General features: G+C 42.1%; 2 protein-coding genes across 3 annotated transcripts in view; one reads left to right on the top strand and one right to left on the bottom strand.

Annotated features, from left to right (window-relative positions):
- Positions 1–1858, top strand: part of INVS (inversin) — a 223713-nt gene extending 221855 nt beyond the window's left edge. For both annotated transcript variants that reach the window (XM_054018622.1, XM_054018621.1), the window contains exon 17: positions 1–1858. In XM_054018622.1, the coding sequence (XP_053874597.1) occupies positions 1–116 (116 nt within the window). In that variant the 3' untranslated portion in view covers positions 117–1858.
- A 92-nt stretch (positions 1859–1950) lies between these two features.
- The window catches only part of TEX10 (testis expressed 10), a 121154-nt gene continuing 104163 nt past the window's right edge, over positions 1951–18941 (bottom strand). The window contains exons 13-15 of the mRNA XM_054018625.1: positions 8954–9135; positions 4497–4707; positions 1951–2372 (exon numbers count right to left, since the gene is read on the bottom strand). Coding sequence (XP_053874600.1) covers positions 2259–2372; positions 4497–4707; positions 8954–9135 — 507 coding nt within the window. The 3' untranslated portion in view covers positions 1951–2258. The remainder of the gene's footprint in view (positions 2373–4496; positions 4708–8953; positions 9136–18941) is intronic.

Here is an 18941-nt window from a genome sequence, read left to right as displayed (position 1 = left end):
TAAGCAACCTGCAGTATGTTCATCTGCTGGAGAATGAAGGAAAATTGAAGCAGTTTTCATACAACATGAGACCAATCACTGCTGCAAAGTCAAAAACCAAAAGACCCAAGCATTAAGCAAAGCTGAGAAGTAGTAATAGGGAACCTGAAAACAACTTAAAGACGACTCCCCAGTTCTACAGGAATGTATGAAATCTTGCTTGTAATTGAAAAAAGTATACAAAATATTAAGCTAACAAAGGTATTTTCCATTATTGTATTATCTCAGTGCTATATGCCAAACCAGACTTCCAGGGAGTTGAACGCATTTCCTGTACGAATGAAAGAGTAATTTATTTACTGACATTACAGAATTTCAAATTTCATCAAGTTGAGAAGTAGGCTGGAATTAGCAATTTATAGAATTTATCAAAATTATCCATAAATATGTTATGAGAGTGTTAATTACAGCCCTATGTTCAGCCACATATGGGGTTTGAAAAAAACTTTATATAATGAGCAGGTGCACTATTGCCTTCTCTCTTCTCCAGCCCTATCGAAGCACTTTTGATTTATGAAAGCTAAAATAAAACTTCCTGGGAGAACAATATAAGCACATAGTTTTCTCTAGGTAAAAAGCATAAAACAAGCGCTAGTTCTACACTTAATTAGGGAGCTGAAATTCCCTCTAGATTAGAAACTCCAATCTCCCCTCCTATCACCCAGTTAATATCCAGATCTATGAAACAGCCAGTTTCTCAATGCAATCCACATATTTATTCTTAAATTTAAAGGGGGGGGGAGGAAGTGAACTAATATGGCTCCCACCCTTTCCTTTGAGAGATTATTCCACACTCTGCTATCAAGTGAAAATTCCTAGTATTGCTATATATTAAAATTCTTTGTTCATTTCCATCCCATTATACCATAGCATACCCCCTCAGGAATATCCTAATCAATTTCTCTCCATCCTTTGTATTTACAACCTTTTAGATGGCTGCCCTTCGTCAATTTCATTTTGGCTGAAATTGTCAATTTTTTATTTTAGTCAAAAAATGTTGCAAGTTTTTGTTTTGATATTTCCAAGTCAAAGTTTCTCAGAACTTTACATCCCACAAAAATTTGATTTTACTTTTTGGGATGAAAGCAAATGCCAAAGTACTGGAATTTCCTGTGGGACTGAAATCATTTTTTCCAAACTGCTCTAATCACAAATTAGATGTGCGGAGCCAGTTCTATTAAAGGGTTAACTATTTTAGAAAATCTTTGTCCCTGTCTCTCATTTAACCCCAAATTCAGAGTATCAAAAGCTTTGCAATTACCTGTAATAAGTATCTGAAAATCTATGCAGAACAGAAAGTATAGCCGCCACTAGGAATGAGTGCATCTGCTCAACAGCAACCTGTGTGCTCGGATTCTTCACTAAAGAGGAACATTGTGTTGAGCTCACTGTTAGATACTAACGTAGTGGTAGAAATTGTGACTGAAAGAAAGGACCATGTTAATTATTAAGTTTCTAGGGTGAAAGGCTGGCCCTATAGAAGTCAGTGGGGCCGGGATTTCACCACTTCACCCTCTCCCCTCAAAACAAAGTAAATTTCTTTGTTAGTGAAATAGTCATGAAATGTTTTTATATCGACACGCACACCATGGGGCCTTCTCCCACGGACGTCAGCTGGAGTTTTGCCATTGACTTTGCAAGTGAAACTGAAAGGCAGACAAGGGGATCACTTTGGTGGACATGTTTTTTAAGAAAAAAATGATGTAACATGTTCCTTTTTTCTTACTTTTGTCCTAAGCATATTGTATATTATTACTTTGACTTTATTCTTTACTACATTTCTATTTTTTATATTCAATAAATATCCAAAATACTGTTATTCCACCTTAAAAAGCATGAGTGGTATTTTTGCATTGTATATTACACAATGAAATCATTTAAATATTATAAATAATGGAAAATGACTGGAGTCAATACAAGAATCCAATAAACAAAGGAGATTCTCTCCACATCAGTGACAGCATTTAATATTTTCACTTCAACAGCTGGGATTGTCCTCAGCGTATCCTCTCCTGCAGTCAGTCTTACCTAAACTACTTACACTGCAATGTTACTTTCTTGCTTCAAGACCAAAGTAATGTAGTACAAACAGATTTTAGGAAAAAAAATTTATTTAAGTTCCACTTAAAAATTTTTTATAACAAACATTGTCCCAACATTTTCCTTTCAGAATTAAATGGAAGTAAACACTTTAAAGCAGATGTACAATGTTCATTTCTTCAATATTCTGTGCTAATAACACCGGGTCCCTGTGGATGTGTGGCAAGATATATGTTGAAACAGTAATGGAGGTCTGTTAGCCATTGCTCTTGGACTTCACCACTCTTCAATGTCTGGAGGCAAAAAGGAAACAGGTTGTAAATCACACATATGACCCAATAAGCTAACAGTACTACTCATGAAGTTTCAGTAGTTGGCTTGATATTTTCAGTTAACCAGACATTCTATTGCAAACAAGAAATCAAATACAGAGGAACCTTGTTCATTTACACACCACGTAATTATTGAGAAAAGGAGAAGCCATCATTTGGAGTTCAAGAAACATTAGCAAAGAGACAGAACTCTAGTGTAATGATAATATTAAGACTTCATTCCTTTTTACAAAATCAGCTACAGATCATTTCTATGATACTATGAAGGGTGTGTGAATTTATCTAAGTGTGGTTCACTTGCTATTTCAGAGTGTACCATCATGCAGTCTCTATGCTATTTAAATCATGTTTGTTTGCTTAGTTCCAATTCAGCAATTTACAATGCATTTCCAAATCATTAGTGGAAATGATTGAGGCTCTACTATAGTAGGAAGACTCACTGGCCATGTCTACAGTAAGGAGTTTTATAAAAACATTCTCACCAGGGCTACCATTAGATAATCCACAGAGAGCTCTAGGTAGACAACACTCTAGCATGCTAGTTATTCCAAAAGGGAGTGTAACACCACAGCCACTGGCCGAGCAGGCTTAAATACCATGGTGTTAAACACCAGCAGCCAAGTCTGTCATTTTCTGTTCATAGAATATGGCAGAGGCTCTTTCAGGGCACATCTACACTTAGGGTGGTGTGTAAAGTAACACCGCATGCCCCGCTAGCATAGGTATACATAGCAGTGTGGATGGTGAGACATGGTATAGGCGAGTAGAGCAGAGTGCTACTGGGCTCAGTACATGCCCAAGCAGTCTCTCTCACATCTCAGGGAAGGCTCTGGCAGTGAGGGAGCAGCAGGCAAAGGCTCCAGCAGCTCCCTGGAGCTGTCAGAGCCTTTCCTGCCCCTGGAGCCTTTCACTGTCGGGTGTAGCTACACACTGCAGTGACAAGTACACAACCTGCCTTTCACTGTGCTGTTTAGCTACACGTGTAGTGCCTGTACTCTACCCACCACCCTAAGTGCAGCTATAGCCTTACTGGCTCCTGTGGACATGATAGGCCTGGGGGAATGCACAGGCAGTGGCTTTTCAAGGAGCCACCTACTGAAGTCTAAAAAAGCCACATTTGCCCTCCTGCTTTAAAGCTAAAGGACATCCTAACCCACTCCATCAAAACAAGTAACCTATTTGAGACACCTGCTTTTCAGATCAACAGTCCCAAAACAAGTACAGTAATACTGCTGAGAAATCTTGGCTGCAGCCCACTCAGCAAACAGAAGCAGTAAGTGCTGCACCTGTTAGAACGGTCATGTTTTGGGGTTACACAATGTTCCCCAATTAGACAGCAGGAAGCCTGACACCACATGCACTGCCCTTCTTTCCAGATTAGGCCTCACCGATTCGTGCTGGGTCTCTGTTCTTTCTCCCCCACCCAGGTAGTGAAGTGTGGCTGTACATATTTTAGGAAAGTTTGTTCCAATTTGATGCTGTTCTATAACACAGTGACAAACTATCAGGTTCCTCATTTTTCACAAATGTTTTACTGTTTTAGTGTAAACTCATGGATTGACCCTAGTTTGTCTCCCTCACTGAAGTCCCTTCTACATCAAGTCGTTGTCAGTAACAAAAATAACCAACCTCAGATGCATTTTGCCACTGAATAGATTCTGGTGTCCAGGGCCCGTTTACTTGGCTACTGTTCCCCAAGGCTACAAGTTTAGAGATTGGTCTTCCTTGTCAGTGAGAGCCTAAGCAGAGAAATCTGCACTGCAGCAATGGAATGGCCTTCCTGACACTGACTGCAGGCTTTTGGCATTCCCAGAGAATGCCTCATGACACAGCAGCCAGTGAGGATCATCACTGATAAGTAGCACATGTTCATACAGGTAGCCCCCCTATTCTGTGGGCTACCCTGTCAAGGTATACAGAAGGCAGCTATGGACCAAAATTTGGACTCCACAAGCCACATTCTGGCCACCTTTTTTTGTATGTGATTTGAATGAGTGTTGTGTGCAACTTAGGGTTGTTGAGGTTTATTCTCACTGCTAGAATAAGATATTCTTGAAGTCTTCTGGGAAAAAAATAGTTTCATACCATAATATCCTTGACAATCTGTTGCACAAGAAGTTCACTTGTCACCATGTGACTCCTGAGCTGTCCATGCTGCATTAGCAAACGCAACAACTGACCAATGACAGGCACTTCTTCCCGACAGGCCCTGCTCACTTGAAGACTCTGCAGCATCAACCTAAACACTCGTGGCACGAGAGCTAGCACTGAAATACACAATCCCCATAACGTGTCCCTGGGGAGAGGAAATAACAAGCAATTAACAGAGTTGGCAATTTCTCAAGCACAGAATAGAAATGTGTTGAAAGTGTGTTCCCAGGCCGTATCCTTATCTGCACAAGTCAAGGTGTCCATGAAGTTAAGATTGATAGATTTGATAGTCTGTTTTCAACTATACACACATGGCAATTCAAAGGGATGCAGTGAATCCACATGAAGGAGTATTAGAGAAACACAACAATATTCCACAAGGGTCATACAGCAAGTAAAAGAGAATAAAATTTACATCCACTCCTGGACCTTACTGATATTGAGGAACCTTTGTGTTAACTTATGGTGGTAATTAGACCCCTTCCCAACCAAGCAGAGATAAAGACAGTAACTTTTACTGTGTGTGTTTAAAAGGCACAAGAAACTAGCAGGGAGAGGGACATAAGGTGTTTATCAATCATAAAATAATAACTACCTTATATACTCATTCATAAGCCGAATTGTTTTAGTAAAAAAGGGAAGCAACAGAGATGGGGGTCGGCTAATGAACGGGTCTAGAGAGGGAGAGGTGGGACACAGCCCCTCCCCTCCCCCCAACAGAGGGAGCAAGGAGAGGCAGCACAGCCAGAAGGGAAGAGGCGGGGCCAGAGTCTCTCCACTTCTGGCCACGCTGCTCTCCCCCCAGCCTCCGAAGCAGCTGCAGCTCCGGGGCTGGCAGGCTGCAGTCATGCCGCTCGGCCCCGTTCCCCAGAGCAGGCTGTGGCCGTGCTACCCGAGCACTGGAGCACGCTGTGGCCGTGCCGCCCGGCCCAGCCTGCTGGAAAAGGCTGCGGCCGCACTGCCCAGCGTGCCGGAGCAGCTCCAGCCAGGCCAGAGACATCCTCCCCTGGCCCTCCCCAGATAAGATGGGAAGGGACGGGATGGGGAGCATGAAGGGGTGACGGGATGGGGTGGGCTCATGTGGGGAGTAGTCACAGGGGTTACTCCCCTGACCCCCAGCTTCTCCCCCCCAAAAAAATTTCCCCACCAGTTGTTGTCCCGGCCCGTCAGGGTAAGCAGCTAGCGCACCGGGACACTTTGTTTACTTAGGTTTACCTCCGTGCCTGCGGACGCTCAAGGTAAACAAACCAGAGAAGCACCAGACCACCAGTGGCTTATCCTGATGGCCTGGGAGCCAAAGTTTGCTGACCCCTGAATTATAGGGTCGGCTTATGAACGGATTATACAAAAATTTCCACTCTTACTTATCCATCTTGGGGAGGGATCAGCTTATAAATGAACCAGCTTATGATCGAGTATATACGATAAGTCCTACATACAGTTTTTAATGTAAATTTTAAAACTAAAAACTAGGGCTGACAAGCAATTAAAAAAATTAATCACGATTAATCGTGCTGTTAAACAATAGAATACCATTTATTTTCAATATTTTGGATGTTTACTACATTTTCAAATATATTAATTTCAATCAACAAAATACAAAGTGTACAGTGCTCACTGTATATTTATTTTTTATTACAAATATTTGGCACTGTAAAAAACAAAAAAAAAATATTTTTCAATTCACCTAATACAAGTACTGTAGTGCAATCTCTTTATCACGAAAGTTGAACTTACAAATGTAGAATTATGTACAAAAAAATAACTGCATTCAAAGATAAAACAATGTAAAACTTTAGCGCCTAGAAGTCCACACAGTCCTACTTCTTGGTCAGCTGATCACTCAGACAAACAAGGTTGGTTACAATTTGCAGGAGATAATGCTGCCCGCTTCTTGTGTACCATGTCACTTGAAAGTGAGAACAGGCGTTCACATAGCATTGTTGTAGCTGGCGTTGCAAGATATTTAAGTGCCAGACGTGCTAAAGATTCATATGTCCCTTCATGCTTCAACCACCATTCCAGAGGACATGCGTCCATGCTGATGACATGCATCCATGCTGAAGACGGGTTCTGCTCGATAAACATCCAAAGCAGTGTGGACCAATGCATGTTCATTTTCATCATCTGAGTCAGATGCCACCAGCGGAAGGTTGATTTTCTCTTTTGGTGGTTTGGGTTCTGTAGTTTCTGCATCAGAGCGTTGCTCTTTTAAGACTTCTGAAAGCATGCTGCACACTTCTTCCTTCTCAGATTTTGGAAGGCACTTTAGATTCTTAAACCTTGGGTCGAGTGCTGTAGCTATTTTTAGAAATCTCACATAGGTACTTTCTTTGCGTTTTGTCAAATCTGCAGCGAAAGTGTTCTTAAAATGAACAACATGCGCGGGGGTCATCATCTGACTGCTATAACATGAAATATATACAGAAACAGAGCAGGAGACATACAATTCTCGCCCCAAGGAGTACAGTCACAAATTTAATTGACGCTTTTTTTTTTTTTTTTTTTTAAATGATCAGCAGCAGCATGGAAGCTGTCCTCTGGAATGGTGGCCAAAGCATGGAAGGGGCATATGAATGTTTAGCTTATCTGGCATGTAAATACTTTGCAACACCAGCTACAAAAGTACCATGCGAACGCCTGTTCTCACTTTCAGGTGACACTGTAAATAAGAAGCAGGCAGAAGCATCTACTGCAAATTGTAACCAACCTTGTTTGTCTGAGTGATTGGCTGACCAAGAAGTAGGACTGGGTGGACTTGTAGGCTCTAAAGTTTTACACTGTTTTGTTTTTGAGTGCAGATATGTAACCAAAAAAAATCTGCATTTGTAAGTTACACTTTCACGATGAAGAGATTGCACGTCAGTTCGTGCATGAGGTGAATTGAAAAATACTATTTCTTTTGTTTATCATTTTACAGTGCATATATTTGTAATCAAAACTAATAATATAAATTGAGCATGGTGTACTTTGTATCCTGTGTTGTAATTGAAATCAATATTGAAAATGTAGAAAAACATCCAAAAATATTTAATACATTTCAATTGGTATTCTATTGTTATAAGTGCGATTCATTGCAATTAATTTTTTGAGTTAATCACATGAGTTAACTGCAATTAATTGACAGCCCAACTAAGAACCATTTGATATGAAAACTCTTCTCCTTATTGTACAGTGGTTAACATCACATCCACCACAATCTCTCCATTACTGAGAGGACAGCTGTAGTCCCTGAAATCCAACCACCCCCCAGATAGTGATCAAACCAGCAGTCAAAGGGTGTGCTATAATAGTCCTCAACTGTGATGATTTCATTAACAAGGCCAATCGTCAACTCTCCGACACCACCTACTGCAAAGAACTCAACGAAGACCCCGCACCACAATTCAGCCAGGAATTTAAAGGTATCATCAAATCCTTCTCCAGAAAACTCCAACAGAAACTCTACAACCTCACCCCTCCCCCTTACCCCAAGGACCTTCTACATGCTTACCAAGATACATAATCAAGGGAACCCAGGCAGACCCATATCTGGCCATGGCACTCTTACTAAAAGAATATCAAAACTCATAGAAACCATGCTCAAAACCACTCAGCACACAAAGGGCCAGATTTCTGCAGGACCAACAACTGATTTTCTCCAGAAACTCTGCAATACTAACAACTTTTCTCAGACCACCACCCTTGCCATGATGGATGTCACCTCCCAATACACCAATATCCCTCACAATGAGAGCATCGCTGCCTCCCCCAGATATCTACACGACAATGGACAGCCCTCAGATATCCACCCCAAACAGATAGTCAACCTCATCCATTACAACTTGTCTCTTTCACCAATAAAAGATGAGGTACTATCTATCTTGTTTCTTTAAAAAAAATATACATTCCATGTACAATGGTAAACATACTTGCGTGGTTTAAATATATCTAGCCTTTTTTAGTCAATCTGATTTCCAAATTCTATAAAATCATGTTTGAGAAGCTTTGCTAAAGCTCAATATTCTAGTTAGTTAAGCGTATAGACTAATTAAAAGCACTAGTGTCTTAGAACAATGACTTTCTAAATCCAAGAATTTTAAGTGACACTTTCACTGTTCCTAATGAACCAAAGGCTAAATCCAAAGATTAAGGTATGAATGCCTACCTTTCCAGAGCCAAGATATAATATTGTTTTCTGACATAACCTACAACAACTATAATAAGCAAAAGCTTTGAAATAACTTTTTATAATTCCAGCTAACCGTACATATGGTGGGGTTTTCCTAAATCCAACAATTATTTCAGAATAAGCATGAATAGGGGCCAAAACACAAAGTGAAACAAGTCACAAGTATTCAAACATAGATGTTAAATTAAAGAAATTCTCTGTCATTTACAACAAGCATTACCTCTTCCGCACATGTTCTGCATCCTCTTTGTCTAAAGTTAACAGGAAGTAAAGAAGACTATAACAGCAAGAGGCTAGAAACTTGTGTAGATTTTCACTAAGGATGCAAGCTTGATCCAGGAGCTTACTTATGGCACACAAAACAGATCCAGCTGTGCTATCAGGTATTACAGCCAGTCCAACCTAGGAGACAAAGCAAGTTCATTATCTCTGACAGAAACAGTCTTATTGGTATACAAACACGGCTAGAGTAGAACATTTCTCTTCTAGAATATCACAAAAAAAATCACTTACCCTCCTATGCAAATTAATACTTTCAACAACTTTTTTAAATTGCCCTCATTTTCCCTAGGGAAGCAACTCCTATGTTAAACTGAAGGCAAAATATTAACATAAATCTAAATATCCAGTAATAATAAATAAAATATGCCATATAGCAATGTTACATTTATTACGTTTAGTTAAACAAACATTTATTCCAGCTCAAGGTAAGGATTTAAAGCAAAGATGATCAGAAAAACAAAAGCAATGGCCAATTGGTGTTGCTTTTCTTGGCTGGGGGTGAACAAGTTCTCCGTGTTTCACAAGAAGCCCCATTTTTCCTCCACTTGAAATTTCCCAATCCAAAAGCCCTGCATCACAGCCACCACTTCTCCCATCAAGGACTAGACAGGACTCACTTGGACCCATGAGCACTGCTGCCTAATGTAGACAGGTCACTCTTGAGCACAGAACCTAGGCCACACACAGAAACGAACTCTTGCAGTGTTCCCAGCCCACAAAGTGAAACAACAGGATCCAACAGCAAATTGAAGAGCACTAATCTGGGGTACGAGTCTGGATCCATAATGCTTTGAGAAATTTTCATTTGAGGTCACCAGTAAAGAGTAGACACAAATTTTTTTCACTACACATCTCTGTATAGCCAAATAGGAACTTAATGTTCATTTATCAGGAATTACAGTAGTTTTTATAAAATCTTCCAATGTCCTATGACCGCTGGCAACATGAAGAGATAGTAAGCAGGTAGCCCAAACAACAGGGAAGGACAAACCACACATACAGCACTAATCTCAAACATAACTAAAAAGGAAACGAAGCTTCCTTCGTTTGTGGTTTGTTTACATAGCTCAGCAGGAAAGAGACTCAAAAGATGTTTTAGTTTTGGCAAACAAGAAACTTTACTTTATATTCAGTTCTCAGATCGCTGACCCACAAAGTAGATTTAAAAGGGGAGTTGAATAATCATCCCATCTACTGCATATGCCCCAAAGAACCCTCAACTGGTTTTCTCTGTGAAGAGACTAACAAAGGATCCAGTCCTGCAACACAAGTTAAAATTCATGAATAGTGTTAAAGCCAAGGATTAGCGTACAAATAGTAGTCATTATACCAAAAGAAAGAGATACAGTCCAAATACATTAATAGGACTTCTGGGTGATTTTAATATAGCTAACTTCAGTATTAGAGTGTCTCGAGTGACAGGAGAGGAAATCTGCTAAATAGGCTTAACTGCTGAAATCATCATGAGAATGAGAACAAAGACAGCTGGAAAGTTCATAAATAAGATGGCATTTATTTATAAAAGTTATTTTCCTTTAAAAAATGCCAATGGAAGAGCAACAGAATGGGGTGTGTTTCCTTTTGACTACAGCAGACAGCAAGCAGGAATTACTGCTAGCTAGCCTGTCCCCTTTTTATACCCTTGTTTAGCGGCATAAGGAGTTAGGTAGCCTGGATGCAGACACTGCTAAGCAGAAAATGTCAATTTCATGCGCACTGAGGCATTTACCAAGAGTGGGGATCCACACAGATAATGCTTGAAGAACTGATTCTTTCTGTACAAAATGCTTTATGCTGAAATAAATATTCTCCTTCAAAGCAGATGGTAAATATCAGTTTTAGCCAATCATGCATCTCTATATCTGGGAAGTGATCAGCTAATTTCTTGACTGAGTCTTTGGCACTTGGGAGATTCCAAGGATATTTTATTGCATAAACCTGATTTTTTATGTTTGTTACATCTGATAGATAATTTAACATCCTGACTCTCAATGTGTATAGAAGACAGTTATTTATAGATTCTAAGGCCAGAGGGTCCATTAGATTATCACCCTATTTCTGCATCAAGCCCATCACTTCTGCTTGTGCTAGAACAGAGGTCTCAACAGGGAGGTGTGCCACTCATCAAACTTTCTAAGGGAGGAGCGGTGAGTCTTCTAATAATGGCATTGCAACGTGGAGCATGGAGTCTCAATGCCACTCAAATATGGCCCGGCTGCCCCTCTGTTATGCCTGATAGAGGGGTGGCCAGGCCAAATTTGAGTGGTGTTGCAACCCTGTGCAACAGGTCGCAACACCACTCACTCAAAGTGGTGAGTGGGCCAAATTGGTGGTAGGAAGAGACTATGTAACCATCTGATGGTGGGTGACACATGCTAATTGCTATCAGGTCAATCCACAGTGAGCTAAGGGAAGGGCCTGTCATTTTAAGAGTAGGAAGATAGCAGATATTCCTGCTGTTTTGGACGGTCTCTGAAGATATATGGTTTTGCTGGCCCAGGCAAAGAAATGTTTCCATTTGGCTCGGTAACATTTTCTGGTGAAGAATGTTTTGCACAGCTTCACAGCAGGAACATTATAGGCTCGACATTCATCCATATACCAAACTGTGAGATAAAGAGCATCAGGTTTGGGATTCCTAACCCTACCATTTTTCTGGGTAAAAAGATCCGGTAAGGTCCAAATGCTGATGGGCAGATGGGATGACATTTGTAGGAGGCTTGGTAATCAGAATTATCTGGGCCACCTGGGAGCAATGAGGATGACTTGTGCCTTGTCTAGTCAAATCTTCTGCAGAACCTGACATAGTAGTGGCTGGCAGGGAAGGCACAACTGAAGTGATCAGTCCAAAGTAGGAGATGAGCATCACCCTGGAATACTGACTCTGAGCTCCCTTGGAGCAGTATATGTTGCACTTCTTGGGGGTTCCCTAATGAGTGAAGATACTGTTTACTACTGAATCATATAATTGCCACTCATGTTGATGGTGAAATGCCCGCTGAGGCTGTCTGCCAGTGAATTCTGGGTACCTGGGAAGTACACTGCCAATAGGGTGATGTGGTTCTGTATACACCACTTCCATGCAGAGGGGGACGGAGCATGCTCCTTCCTACTGGTTTACATAGAAACGGGCAGTTATGTTTTCCAACATTATCAGGATGGGATGGGATAGTATGAATGGCAGGAATGTTTTGCAACCTTCATGTACCGCTCTCAGTTCCAGAAGATGCGCATTTGAGCTTCCCAAGGTGTCAGAGTGCCTTGCTTTGTGTTCAGCCATTATTCCTGTACATGTGGGCTCCCCAGCCCATCAGAGAGGCATCTGTAATCATCATTTTGTCTGGTGTAGGGGCTAGAAAGGGAACTCCCATGGACACATGTCCAGGGTCACTCCACCATACCAGAGAGACCCTCACCCGGGAAGGAATTATCACTATAGTATTCATGCTGTGCTTGCTTGGTCTATACACTGTTTGGAGCCAAGCCTCTAGGCAATGGAGGAGGAGTCTAGCAAATGGCAATGCATAAATATACGATGCTTCTCCCTGTTGGAGAAGAGACTGTACCTCCTGAAGGAGGAGCCTTTCACGAGAGTGGTCCCTGAAAAGGGACAGGGAAATGAGTTTTGAAGGAGGCGGGTAGAGAATCTTGATGGTATAGCCAGAACGGATGATATCCAGAACCCACTTGTCTATTAATGCTGCCCAATTGTGGGAAAATTTTGCAACCAGCCCCCCCAAATGGATCTCGGGATTAGGTAGAGATGGCATTGAAACTGGTTTGCAACTCTCTAAAAGTTGTTAAAAATATCCCTTGGCTGGAATGTGAAGTTGAGTAGCCATAGTTGAAGTAGAAAGCACAGGGTATCTTGAACTCTACATTTTCTGTCATTTGCAGGGTGGCTAAAGGTATTTTATCTTTGGGGCAAGTGTATATATGCCCAGGAAACAGAGGGTTGCCCTTGAGTCTTTCAATAAGTGTGAACACTTGTCCGTCCTCTCATTGATAAGATGAGTCTCATAGAAAGGTAATAGTGTTTTGAAACCCTGAAGAGTTCAGCCATTATTCCTGTCACATTACAATGGTGGCTGTCATTGCTCTTGATGCCGTATCAGCTGCACTGACTGCAGCTTATAAAGAGATTCTGGCCAATAGTTTGCCCCCACCAATAAGGGCTTGAATCTAAGCCCTGTCCTCCTGGGGCAACTTGTCCCTAAAGTCTAGAAACTTAGAGTAATTCAGGAAATTGTATTTGGTGAGAAAGGCCTGATAGTCTGAGATTTTAAACTGCAGGCTGATAGATGTAATCATCTTCCTTCCCAGAAGACTGAGACGCTTGGCCTCCTTATCTGCAGGGATGTCCCTTAGGTGTTGTCTGGATCTTTGCATGGCCGCCTAGACCACTGAGGAGTTTGCAACAGGGTGGGCAACAAGAACTCCCCTCCTTTAGCCAGGACAAAGTATCACTTCTCTGACCACTTGGAGGGGGGACACATGTAGCTAGTGTGTGGCACACAACGTTTGTCAGTTCTAATGACTTCATTTATATTTCAAACCTGAAGGTTGCAGGATATCCAGGAGCTTATGCTGAGGGTCCTGGATCTCCTCTAGGGAGATCTGGAGTTCTTCTGCCTCTCCATAACAGCTCCTGAAACGGTCTATAATCATCTGGGGGAGGTGCAGAGGCTGGAGTGACTGTTTCATTGGGTGACTAGGACAATACCATGACAGAGCCTAGTGGAACTGGCAGATCCAGCTCATCTTCCCCTTCTTCTGTGGGCTCAGAGATTTCAGACTGACATCTTGGAAGAGAATGGTGATAAGACTACCTGTTGGAATGACAGATTCCAAGTAACATGCGTAAGGGTCCCAAATAAGGTCAGTATGAGGAATCAAAAGGCGGGTTGTGGTGGCATTGGGTACACACTGGTCCCAAGGAGCAAGTTCTTTCCTGGGTGGCCAAACCAGGTTCCAGGAGATTCTCAATTCCCTATCTGGGCTGAATTCCTTAGGTGGTGGAGAAGCAGTTCCACTGGTACATCTGACTTTCTCAAAGATGAAAAGGTCGGATCCAGCTCCATCTGTGGTACTGTCAGCATCAATGAGAGAAAACTGTGGATAGAGGTTGGGATAGGTGTAGGTTTTTTCCAGAGTCCTAGATTCCTGCAGGCGTTTGTATCTCCCTGGTGAGGATCAGTTCCAGTAACAAGAGAGATCGTGGGTCCAGGAGGACAAAGATATTGTCTGGACTAGTATAAGTCACTGGCACATTCAGAAGTTGTGCCTTGTCAGTCCATACCATCAGAGTAGGTGTAGACAGCAGTTCCTCATTGGGCCATGACAGTACCGTCAGTGAATGAGTCTCCGACCGCACGGTTTTTGATGATACTGGCAGTTCCTGTTCCTTAGAATCCCAGTGTTTCATTTTAGGTTGCACCGCAGTCAGTGTCAAAGTCAATGCGGAGGCTGGTACCAAAGGAGTCTTGCGCCTATACGTCTTTTGAACATGATCATGTGGCTTAGGAGGACCTGAGTCCTTATGGCTTGGGTGTGAAGGCACAACCAACTTTGACAGGGAAGGATCTCTTCTCTTAGTGAGTCTATGGAGAAGATCTGGTTTTATGTTTAAGAGAGTGCCCTTTACTCTCACGAGGGGGACCAGCCAAAAGGTCCTTCCCTAGTACTAGGGCATGCTCCTTGCCAACTCTGTCTGATGTACAGGGGGATCTCCCTGGCCAGGGCCTGTCTGGGGTCTCATTGCATGCTCTATAAGGTGCTTCCAAAGGCAAAGCTCTTCTGACTGCCGTACGCTGCTGGGAAAAGAACAACAGATACTTCACTGGGCAAAAAGAACAGGAGTACTTGTGGCACCTTAGAAACTAACAAATTTATTTCAGCATAAGCTTTCGTGGGCTACAGCTCACTTCTTCAGATGCATAGAGTGGAACACACAGACAGAAGATATTTATACATACAGAGAACATGAAAAGGTGGAAGTACGCATACCAATTGTAAGAGGCCAATCAATTGAGATGAGCTATCAGTAGCAGCAGAAGAAAAAACTTTGAAGTGATAATCGAGATGACACATAGAAGGTGTGAGGAGAACTTAACATGGGGGAAAAAAAATTCAATTAGTGTAATGACCCAACCATTCCCAGTCTCTGTTTAGGCCTAAGTTAATTGTGTCTAATTTGCATATTAATTCGAGTTCAGCAGTCTCTCTTTGGAGTCTGTTTTTGAAGTTTTTTTGTTGCAAAACTGACACCTTCAAGTCTGTCACTGAGTGATTAGAGAGGTTGAAGTGTTCTCCCACTGGTTTTTGAATGTTATGATTTCTGAGGTCAGATTTGTGTCCATTTATTCTTTTGCGTAGAGACTGTACAGTTTGGCCAATGTACATGGCAGAGGGGCATTGCTGGCACATGATGGCATATATCACATTGGTAGATGTGCAGGTGAACGAGCCCCTGATGGTGTGGCTGACGTGGTTAGGTCCTATGATGGTGTCACTTGAATAGATATGTGGACAGAGCTGGCATCGGGCTTTGTTGCAAGGATAGGTTCCCTGGGTTAGTATTTTTGTTGTATGGTGTGTGGTTGCTGGTGAGTATTTGCTTAAGGTTGGGAGGCTGTCTGTAAGCAAGGATTGGTCTGTCTCCCAAGATCTGAGAGAGTGAGGGATCATCTTTCAGGATGTTCACTGGGCAGAATATGAGTTTCTCTGAAGCTGCAGAGGCAATGCAGTGGTCCTTGGTGACCAAAAAGGAGCAGGGACAGGAGGTGCAGTTTTTGAAGCCCAGTATGCTGGGCATAATCTAAGTCCCACACCAGGAGAGCTAGGAGTGTTCCCCAGGGCGGGGATTTTAACACTAACTAGGGAATTAGCAAAACACTAACAACAAAAAAGGTCGAATAATATTTACAGAAAGAAGAGAAAGTGTCACTCCAGACACTGGAGGATTCCAATCCAGACCATGCTGTGGTAAGAAGGAACTGGAGAGGTGGTTGGTCTGGTCCACCCTTTTACCCTTGTTGTGGAGCACAAGGAGAGTAGAGGTGTGGAGCCCTTGACAATACTTGAAAGAATTCACTGGTCTCAAGATAATGAAGCACATGTTTACCCACAGTGGAATACACATAGGAACCAATAAAGGAAGAATAAAGCATTGAGCACAATATTTAGCAAAGGCACCTAGAGAAAAGGGCACAGGTTCTGGTCACTCCAGTACAGAATGTCAAAACAGTGGAGAAGATTCAGTAACGAGCAGGAAAACGGATCAAGTAAATATTCAAGTAAAACAGAGCATTGACGAATGTACTGCATGGAACATGTCCACACAGGCGAACTCCTGCATTCAAATGCTTAAACTATATTTCCCTGATAGCAGAATCCTCCTGTATTTGAGTTGTGCTTCAAACTTCTCTAACAGAGTTTAGGTATGTTTCATGTGATGGAGGAATATTTCAGCCACAAGAAATGGTTACCAACCTTTTCCTGTAACTGTTGTTTTTCCAAGATGTGTTGCACATGTCCATTTCACTATAGATGCATGCATGCTTCACACACAGTTGTCAGAGATTTTTCCCTCAGCAATACCTGTCGGGGCAGCACAAGTGACCTCTGTTGCCTCACACCACTACACAGAGCCATAAAGGGTGGAACTACCCCTGACGCTTGTTAATTCCTTTCTACCATATAGACTCCAACAGAAAGGGGACGTGGGAAGGGTCATGGAATGGACATGTGCAACACATTTCAAAAAGTAACAGTTACAAGAAAAGGTTAGTCATCATTTTTAATTTGAGTGACTGCACATGTCCATTCAGCTGTAGATGACTCTCAAGCAGTTTGAACAGGAAGTGGACTTGGAGTCTACTTGAACAGGGACTGCAGGACCACCCATCCAAATCTGGCATTGTCTTTAGATTGACGAGACATGGCACAGTGAGAGGCAAACATAGGGACTGATGACCAGATTGCCGCCTTACAAATGTCCTAGATGGGCACGTGACTTACAAATGTCCTAGATGGGCATGTGACCCTGAAAGACAACAGAAGTAGCCTGATACTTGGTCAAATGAGCCAACACTCTAACCGGGGATATGATATCAGCCAATTAGTAGCTGTGGCAATCTACACTATTATGGTCACCACATCTACAAAATTATGATAAATGTTGTACAAAGTATGCCTTGTGAGGTATGACTAGAAAAGTCATAATCTGCTGAATATTATTGTCCCGTTAAAATGTGTGTATCAACATTATATATGGAAATATGAGATTTTGCTATATGTTATTTACTGGAACATGTTGTAATTCTGGGGAACGCCCACAGTCTAGCTCTTCAGAGACAACAAAGGGGTGGCCAACACCCAGCTACGTGCGAAGAGACCAGTGACTGTTTAACTGGCCATTCAGCAGCAGGGGAGTTGTAATCAAGAAATTTACTATTCACCTGAAGGACAGTCAGCAACTCACATACGCCATGGAACTGCCTGACCCCAGGACAGAGCAAGGACTTTTTCAGTAAAAAGGATCAGGATATAAAAAGGGGGAACAAAGGCCCCTGGCCAGCTCTCTCCTCCCCCATCTTTACTGAAACAAGATTGGTTGAAAGACTTTGAATTGGGGAGATTGGTTCCAGGCAGGGAAGGGAATCCAGCCAGTGAACTAAGAACTGTGAACTGCCTGCAACATCAGGAGAGGTGAGAAGAGCTGTTTGCTTCAAATCTTAGTTTGATAAAGTTTAGGAAAGAGCTATTTTATCTTTTACTTCTTTTGTAACCAAATCTGATTTCTATACTTTTAATCACTTATAATTACTTAAAATCTTTCTTTAGTTAATAAACTTGTTTTATTCTCTTATCTAAACCAGTGTGTTTTGATTGACGTGTTTGGAGAATCTCTGCTCAGATATGCACAAGGGCTGCTGCATATTCATTTTCTTTGATAAAATGACTGATTTATGAGCTTGCACTGTCCAAAAGGGTCTTGAGCAGTGTAAGGGACATATTTCTGGGGTGCAAGCCACTCTCTTACCACTTCAAAAGTTATGGGAATGAGGAGTATGTGGGTGTGAGTGACTGTGAGAGCATTTATGTAATTTTGGGTGTATTGTAACATGTTAATGGCTGTGTGAGATCAAAGCTTGGGGAGGCTGCTTTTCACTAGCAAATCAGTGTAAGAGACCCCTGGTTTGGAGAATTAAGGGGACACCGCTGTTCAAAAGTCCAGCTTGTATCCTGGGGGATGTCACAATGCTCTCCTGCAGACAAAGCTAATGCCGCTTGCAGGGCTGGAAGTATTTTGTCGGCAAAAGTGCTGACAAAGAGTGTTTACACACGCTGACTTGCGTGGTGTAAACAAGCCCTAAGTTTGTATGGGCATTGAAAGTGTTACAATCATCTTAAAATGCGTTTTGTTTTTATTTCATTTGACCAAATCCCACATATTATGCTTTGACTTATAATCACTTAAAATCTATCTTTACAGTTAATAAATCTGTTTATTCTACCTGAAGCAGTGCGTTTGGTTTGAAGCGTGTTGAGGCTCCCCTTGGGATAACAAGCCTGGTGCATATCAATTTCTTTGTTAAACTGACAAACTCAGATATGCTTGCCGCGTCCAGCAGGCATAACTGGACCCTGCAAGATGGAGATTCCTAGGATTGTGTTTGGGCTGGAGATATTGGCTAGTGTCATTCGGTTGCAAGTAGCTGGTAGCAGCTTACATGCCAGAGGCTATGCGTGAACAGTCCAGGAGTGGGGGTTCTCACAGCAGAGCAGGGTAAGGCTGGCTCCCAGAGTCAAGGATTGGGGTGACCTAGCCGATCACCAGTTCAGATAACCCCAGAGGGGAACGTCATACCCACTCTAAGTGCCCATGTGCCTCATGCCCACAAGACCAGATTCTTTTCACTAGT

Source organism: Malaclemys terrapin, chromosome 2, assembly GCF_027887155.1.
Source record: "Malaclemys terrapin pileata isolate rMalTer1 chromosome 2, rMalTer1.hap1, whole genome shotgun sequence".
NCBI lineage: Eukaryota > Metazoa > Chordata > Testudines > Emydidae > Malaclemys > Malaclemys terrapin.
The sequence above is the reverse complement of the archived record's forward strand: the minus strand, read 5'-3'. Positions and strand labels throughout refer to the sequence as shown.